Below are 8,130 nucleotides of genomic sequence, written 5' to 3'. Positions count from 1 at the left end.
AGTACACAAGCCGCGGTTAAGACAGCTGACTCCACTGTGCTCTCTTTCTCTCTCTCTCTCTCTCTCTCTCGCTCTCTCTTTCTCTCGCGCTCTCTCTCGCGCGTTCTCTCTCTCTTTCTCTCTCGCTCTCTCTCTCTCTCTCTCGCGCTCTCTCTCTCTCGCTCTTTCTCTCTCTCTCGCGCTCTCTCTCTCTCTCTCGCGCTCTCTCTCTCTCTCTCGCGCTCTCTCTCTCTCTCTCGCGCTCTCTCTCTCTCTCTCGCGCTCTCTCTCTCTCTCTCGCGCTCTCTCTCTCTCTCTCACACACACACAAACACACACACGATGCGCAAAACTCCGCATTTGAACAGTCAATAGCAAATACTTAAACTAATAACAAAACAGTCGCTGATTCAGAAGCGCCAGATTGTCATAGCAAAGTCAGAATTACCTCCTCTCCTAGGTTCACGAAACGGTCGTCCATAAAATGCATTGCTGTTCTGTTGTAAGTGATCTTAAAGATTCCTAAATGCATCTACTTTCGGAAGGCCAAATAAAGTGCTTTTGCTTTCGCCCAGAAACACACAGCGTCTCCCTGACATGGCTGCTTCAACACTAACTGCGGTTACTGAAACCACGCCTTCTTTCTTTGCGTGAACATTTGGGCGGCATTATGCGAATATTTCCACATAGTGAGGTAGATATGTGGGGGCGTGTTAGAACGAGCCGTTTTAGGGGGGTGTGGCAGAGTCTTAACTTTGATAAAGAATATCTCTTTGGTTTTGAGACTTTAGTCTTTGCAACTTCAGGGATCTTATCTATGCACAATCAGCTTGTAACACTCCAAAGAGAAAGGAAAACTTGAAATCGCATCATATGACCCCTTTAAAGTAAGTAGGGAAGTAGGATTAATAGGACAAATAATAGTTTTTAATTAGTTTTATTTCAAATTATATACATACAATTGCGAGTAACACAGTTTTATACCAAAATCTACATGCATATGATTTATCATGCTAATTTCTGTCCAATAAGTTTATTAAATGTAGACCTGAACGTGCTAACAAAATCGGCAAAGACACTTTTAGTTAGTGCACTTTAAATGGATGCATGAAGGAATTCAATATTTGGCCCTAATTTAGAGAGCATTATGAGTTTTAATCATTTTATTTAAGTTTATGGGAAAGAGGAATGTAATAAAGAATGTCACAATGCCACACCAAATATTTCGATGATATAATACTGTGATTAAGGCCTTTTAACGGGAACAATTAGAGTCAATAAATGATATTTGCATAGGGATAAAGCTGATTTAGCTTTACCGGATGTTGAAATCTCTAAACTCATAACAACATAGCATGACTTATCCAACATTGTCTAGGAAAGTTTGGAAAAATTCGGCCTTTTTGGGAGATTGTTGGGAAATGACCTTCCTCGTTCACCGAGGCCATGGCTTTAGGAGATAAAACGGAGATTTCTCGAATTAAAAACAATGACTTTTCCCTTACCAGTTAACAAAATATGTTCCAAGTTCCAATTTTGTTATGAAAAAGTTATTTCTGAATGTCCTCTGAACGTTCAAAACATCCAGTTTTTTTTTGTGTTTTACATTTTTATTTATTTATTTTTTTTTGCAAATGTTACAGGGAACATTCCATTTTAGAATTCTTGCATTGCAAACATTACGGGAAGGTTAGAATGTTCTCTAAACGTTCTGAAACAACTAGTAACATTTAAAAAAAAAATGCTACATGAAAGTCCAAAAAAAAAAGAAACATTCCATGAATGATGTGTAGATAGTTTTTGTGCTAACATTTTGAAAATATAATAATAAACATTATTTCTGAATGTTAAAAACGTCCAGTTTTTTAAAAAATGTTTTAAAGTGCCCTCATTATGCTATTTGAAAGGTTCATAATTTGGTTCTGGGAGTCCCCAACAACAGGTCTACATGCATGCAAGGTCAAAAACACTTTCATTTACTTACAGTATAATATGCATTTAATTTGACCTTATTTCTCAACGACTCTCAAGGGATTCGTTCGAAGATTCATCTTTCCAAACCCCTGAGGCATGAGGCTACTCTGCTCTGATTGGTCCGATAATACATATATATATATAATACATCCTATTATAATAATAATAATATTGCTCCACTCTGTTCTAAAAAGAAGAATCAGAGGGGGAAAAGTTTGCCCACAGCTTGCTAGTAAAGACCCAAACAATAATGCTATATGACGTGGAGTACTGATGAAGCACTGCAGTTTGTAAACCAACCTATTGCTCCATCCTTTATCATGACTCCAAGTACAGCAGACATTCTATATTAATCAACACATTTCTAGACAATATGTGTGACCCACAGCTGATTAGCAGAACTATACCGCGAGTTAACCAGCGATTTACAGCTGCACTGACTGTACACAAAACGACGATTTTGCACTCTCGACAGAACATCAAAGCAGCGATTATTAATCATACTTACAGGTTATGATTCAGAGGAGCAAACTGTTCCAAACAAGCCGGGCACTGAGCCATCTTTCAAAGACAACTGTTTTACGAATCCTGCGTTGAACTCGCTGAGATTGGAGACGCAGAATGAACGTATGAACTTTGCGGAAATGGGATTTGAATTTTAAACGACTCGTTTAAGCGATTCTTTCTTTTGATAGACTAACTTTATTTATCGTGCACTTCCAGCTTTGCAGACTGCATGAAAGACAATGTTTTAAAAATCCACGATAGTGGCACTTTAAAAGATTTGTTTTTTTTGGTGATACAAACGCGAAGGGAACATTCCATTGTATCATTTTGGAAAGATCGTGGGAATGTTACTTTTGAATGTTCTCTGAACGTTCTGAAACAAGTAACATTTAAACAAACATCTGAATAAAACTGTTCAGAAAAAAGGTTCCACGAAAGCGGTGTGAATAACTTTTTTGTGCTTTGAGGGAATGTTCTCTGATTGTTACGGTAGGTATTTTAGTCACAGCAGCACAACAGAGACTGCAAACACAAAGATGTTCTAAAAACGTTCCCATGAAGTTATGAGAATGTTTCTTCTGAATGTTCTCTGAACGTTAAAAATGTCCAGTTTTTTTTAAATGGTCCAGAAACATTTTTTTTTTAATGTGAATGTCAGGAGAACGTTCCATTGTATCATTTCACAAACATTATGGGAATGTTACTTTTGAATGTTCTCTGAACGTTCTGAAACAAGTAACATTTAAACAAACATCTGAATAAAACTGTTCAGAAAAAAGGTTCCACGAAAGCGGTGTGAATAACTTTTTTGTGCTTTGAGGGAATGTTCTCTGATTGTTACGGTAGGTATTTTAGTCACAGCAGCACAACAGAGACTGCAAACACCTCAAATATGATTATAAATGCTGGCTGAATTGAAATCACACTCATATAGACATTCACTTTTATTAGGCCACTGTTTCTATTGTCTTCCAACTTCTCCATCTGCGTTATGTCCTGTTTTTGTGGTTGTATTGTGTCTGTTATGTTGACCTTCAGGTGTTATGACATGCATAAAGAAAACCAATACAAATGTAATATTCAAAAAGAAAAAGAATGATTGGAAAAGTCATGGAAATGCATTGGTCCGAAGCCTTGGGAAACCTGTATTTTTTTTTGTATTTTATAAATATAAATGTAATTTGTATTACTTCTAGTTTTGGTTCCTTGTATTTTTCTCAGACTTACAGGACAATGCAAGTGTTTGTATGACTGGCAAACATGAGCTTTATCTATAGTTCATTGTAATTCTTGAGAATGTTGCATTTGTTTGTTTTTTCCAGCTTCCCCCGAATTTCCTCGGAACGAGGAATCAACATTCGGGAGGCAGAGATCTTGATTGCTGAAGTGAAAGATCCTGATGTTGTGTGTGTTTGTAGGTGGACATGTGGCCTCTGGGGATCATGGTGGTGGAGATGATCGATGGAGAACCTCCGTATTTCAGCGAGACGCCGATAGCAGCGATGAAGAGACTGCGGGACGAGCCGCCGCCGACCGCCAGAAACATCAGCAAGGTGATTTCAGTGAACGAAAACTGAAGCCAAAACGATATATTAAAAGACAAAAAAAAAAATAATTAACTGAAAAAAAAAAAAAAAACTCAATCTTATAATTTTTTATTTCAGCTAGTTGTCAAGGAAATAAAAAATAAATAATATCTATATAGACATGAAAAAAAAAACCTACTAAAAATGACGATAACACACAACAAAATGACCAAAACTTTAACAAAAAAAAAAAAAAATGAAAACAATATATAAAAACAAAAACTTTCACAAAATATTAATAAAAACTATATGTATCCCACTGAAATAACACTGAATGTGAAATCATAACATGCCTATGAAATGTTTTTTTTCACATTTCATTCAGTGCTGTTATTGCACACTAAAACATAAAAATCATTTTTATTAATTGAAATAAAATACAAATATTAGATGAAACACAAACTTAAAAAAACAAACGAAAATTATGTTTAAAAACGAAAACTGATAAATAAATACAAAAAATAAAGCTAAATAGAACTCTAAAAAAATGAATGAAAATGACAAAGCACATACAATTACTAAAATTAAAATAGTAAAAAAAAAAATGCTAATACAAATCTAAAATATAAAGATAAAAGCCCATTCAAAATAATAACAAATGCTGTAAATAGAATATATAACATCACTGATTACACAAAGAATAAAACTATTAAAAACCATTTTCATTTATTAAAAAAGCCGAAATGAAATAACATAAATATTAGATGAAACACTTAAACTAAAAAAAAAAGAAAATTATAAATGTTAAAGTTATAAACTTACTAAAACAAAATAGATATATTAAAAAAAAAAACTACATAGAAATATATATTTAAAAAAGTAAATACAAATGACAAAAACATGCAACAAAATTACTAAACTTAAAACTGTAAAAATAAAAGCTAATATAAATGCAAAATATAATTATAAAATATTAAAACGGTTAATTCAAAATACTATAAATAGTATATAAATAATGATAAAACACTTAACTTAAAAACTGAAAATGATAAATGTTTAAAAGTACACTTACTAAAACTGAAAAATAAATTAGAAATAGCTAAATAGAAATATAAAAACAAAAATGACAAAACCATAACAAAACTACTAAATTTAAAATTGTAAATGTAAAAGCTAATATATATATATATATATATATAACAGCTAATTCAAAAATAGCAAATACTATAACTAGTATATAAAACAACACTGATGTCATGCATAAATTAAATGAAATAAAATCACTTTATTTTTCAGATTTAAAATGAAGCCTATTTTTAAGACCATCAAGTTCTTTTTTGTCATTATGATGTTTGACATTAAATTCTCATGTAGTATAATAATAACCCTGTGATCAGATCTCTCCCGTCCTGAGGGACTTTCTGGACTCGATGCTGAGGCGTGATCCGCTGGAGCGAGCGAGCGCCGGTGATCTGCTCCAGCATCTCTTCATGCTGCAGGCCGCTTCTCCTCGCTGTCTGGTGCCGCTGCTGGAGCAGCACCGCAAACACTCCCAGCAGCACTTCTGACTGTGAATGCTCCTGATCTACTGCAGCACTGAGCTGGACTGCTGACCTTCCCTCTGGAGACTCGCATGGAGGAGGACAGGAACGATTCACCCCAAACCCATCATTCTGTCAGCATTTATTCAGCTTATTCTAATGCATTTGCACAGAACCTTTGATATTATGTGCCGTGTGTAATATAGACTGAGCTGCTGGGTTTATTAAATCCATCTGATGATCGTTCACTGTTTCTGCTGCAGGACAATGAATTAAAAGGTAATTGCGACCTTTTTTTCCTCGCAATTCTGAGAAAAAAAAACTGAATTGTGAAATGTTAACTTACAATTGCGAGACAAAAAAAAAAGGTAATTCTGAGAAGAAAAGTCGTTTTCAATTGTGAGATATAAAGTCAGAAATAGGAGAATAAAATTGAAACTGTGAGAAAAAAGTTAGAATTGCGATAATTTTTTTTTAAATTGAGATAAGTTAGAATTGCAAAAAAAAAAAATCAGAACTGTGAGAGAAAAAAAATCAGAATTGCGAAAAAAAAAAAAAAATTGGAATTGAAAGAAAAAATTTTAATTGTGAGATAGAAACTCAGAATTGCAAAAAATGTTTTATTGCCAAATATAAAGTCAGAATTGTGAGAAAAAAATTGTTCATTGTGAGATATAAAGTCAGAAATAGGAGAATAAAATTGAAATTGTGAGAAAAAAGTCAAAATTGCGAGAAAAAAAATTGAATTGTGAGATATAAAGTTAGAATTGCAACAAAAAAGAAATCAGAACTGTGAGGAAAAAAATTGTAATTGCGAAAAAAAAAAAGTCAGAATTGCAAGAACAAAATTTTAATTGTGAGATATATACTCAGAATTGCGAGAAAAAAATTAAATTGTAAGATAAAGTCAGAATTGCGAGAAAGAAATTAGAATTGCGAGATATAAACTCAAAACTGTGAGATTAAAAGGCCACAATTACCTTTTATTTTTTATCACCTGGCAGAAAAAAGTGTCCATAGCGATGAAACCAGAAACATGAATCATGTTGACTTTAAAATGTAACTTCTATTGTTGTACAGCGTTGGATAAAAGCCTCTGCTAAATTGTCAAATGTTATGATAAAGGTGTCTCTTCTGTAAACCAGCAGCTGTGGACACACTCAATGCTGTTTTTATTTTGTATTCCAAGAGGTTAAAGGACAATAAATGATTTTTATAATTGTCAGCAATTGTGTTAAATCGCATGTCAAATCTGCTTCTCGTTTTTAAGCAAGCATTAAATTAAAAAAATGCATTGGATGTACTATATAAAGCTCTGATTGTACTGTATACATGGTTTAAACAAGCAAGAAGCAGCTTCTTAACCACGTCTGATGATTGATGGCTGTTTAATGAGTCCTTATCATAATTATAATAATTGAGATGAAGCTCACATCCATGTAGATCATTTCAGAAATGCAGTCTCCTTCTGGCTGTTTTCATTCTGTAATCGGTATCTGATTATTTTGACCACACACTGATTATATCAGGCGTTGTGTAGCGTGAACACGTGTGCATTCTGTCAGCTAATGTACTGCCTGATAAACTCGTCATTTACTTATGTAGCACTTAAATAATTATGAGAGGACATATCTGATATCGACAAATATTTCAGGTGTTCTTACTCAACCTCACGTTTGAAAACTAAAACTGAAAAATAAAATGACCAAAAAAAAAACACTGAAAAAATCTTAAAATAAAAATGGTTCAAAATAATCTCAATCATACTGAAATAACACCGATTGTAAAATCATAACATGCATATGAAGTTTTTTTTTTTCACATTTCATGAAGTGCTGTTATTGTACACTTTGACAATCTATTAAAAATTATTTTTGTGAACTCAAGTAAAGCTGAAATTAAATAAAATATAAATATTAGATGGAATGCCTAAAAATGTGAACGAAAATGACAAATGTTTAAAAGTATTACAATTACTAAAACTAAAAAATAAAGCTAAATAGAAATATAAAAAAAGACAAAAGCACATAAAATGACTAAACTTGAAACTGTAAAAATTAAAACTAATATAAATCTACATAACTTTGACAAACTATTCAAAATAATTTTTGTTAACTCAAATAAAGATGAAATTAAATAAAATATAAACATTAGGCAAAACACTTAAATTAAAACAAAAATGATAAATGTTTAAAAGTACTACAATGACTAAAACTAAACCTGGGAAATAAAGTTAAATAGAAATATGTAAAAAACGAATAGAAATTACAAAATCGCATAGAATTACTAAACTCAAAATTGTAAAAATAAAAGTGAATATAAATCTATATATATATATATCACTTTGACTAAAACTATTACAAATATTTTTTGTTAATCGAAATAAGTGAAATTAAATAAAATATGAATATTAGATGAAGCACTTAAACTTAAAAAACTATTAATGTTAATTTTTTTTTTTATAAATGTTGCCTTAGCAGCTGACAAGTTTTAGTACTACAATTACTAAAACTAAAATTGAAAAACCAATTAAAGCCTAATAGAAATATAAAAAAAAGATATAATAATAATAAAAGCAACAAAATTACTATGAAAATGATATA

The 8,130-nt window shown here is 32.1% G+C and overlaps 1 protein-coding gene and 1 long non-coding RNA gene across 2 annotated transcripts in view; one reads left to right on the top strand and one right to left on the bottom strand.

Annotated features, from left to right (window-relative positions):
- pak6b (p21 protein (Cdc42/Rac)-activated kinase 6b) overlaps positions 1–5,557 on the top strand; it is a 17,174-nt gene extending 11,617 nt beyond the window's left edge. Inside the window, exons 7-8 of the mRNA XM_016450870.1 lie at positions 3,879–4,013; positions 5,384–5,557. Of these exons, the coding sequence (XP_016306356.1) occupies positions 3,879–4,013; positions 5,384–5,554 (306 nt within the window). The 3' untranslated portion in view covers positions 5,555–5,557. The remainder of the gene's footprint in view (positions 1–3,878; positions 4,014–5,383) is intronic.
- Positions 1–5,612, bottom strand: part of LOC107661352 (uncharacterized) — an 18,139-nt gene extending 12,527 nt beyond the window's left edge. Inside the window, exon 1 of the long non-coding RNA XR_001631097.1 lies at positions 5,537–5,612. This is a non-coding gene — a long non-coding RNA (uncharacterized LOC107661352). The remainder of the gene's footprint in view (positions 1–5,536) is intronic.
- Positions 5,613–8,130: the final 2,518 nt, after the last annotated feature.

The sequence above is a fragment of the Sinocyclocheilus anshuiensis genome, unplaced genomic scaffold, assembly GCF_001515605.1.
Source record: "Sinocyclocheilus anshuiensis isolate Anshui unplaced genomic scaffold, SAMN03320099.WGS_v1.1 scaffold595, whole genome shotgun sequence".
NCBI lineage: Eukaryota > Metazoa > Chordata > Actinopteri > Cypriniformes > Cyprinidae > Sinocyclocheilus > Sinocyclocheilus anshuiensis.
The sequence above is the reverse complement of the archived record's forward strand: the minus strand, read 5'-3'. Positions and strand labels throughout refer to the sequence as shown.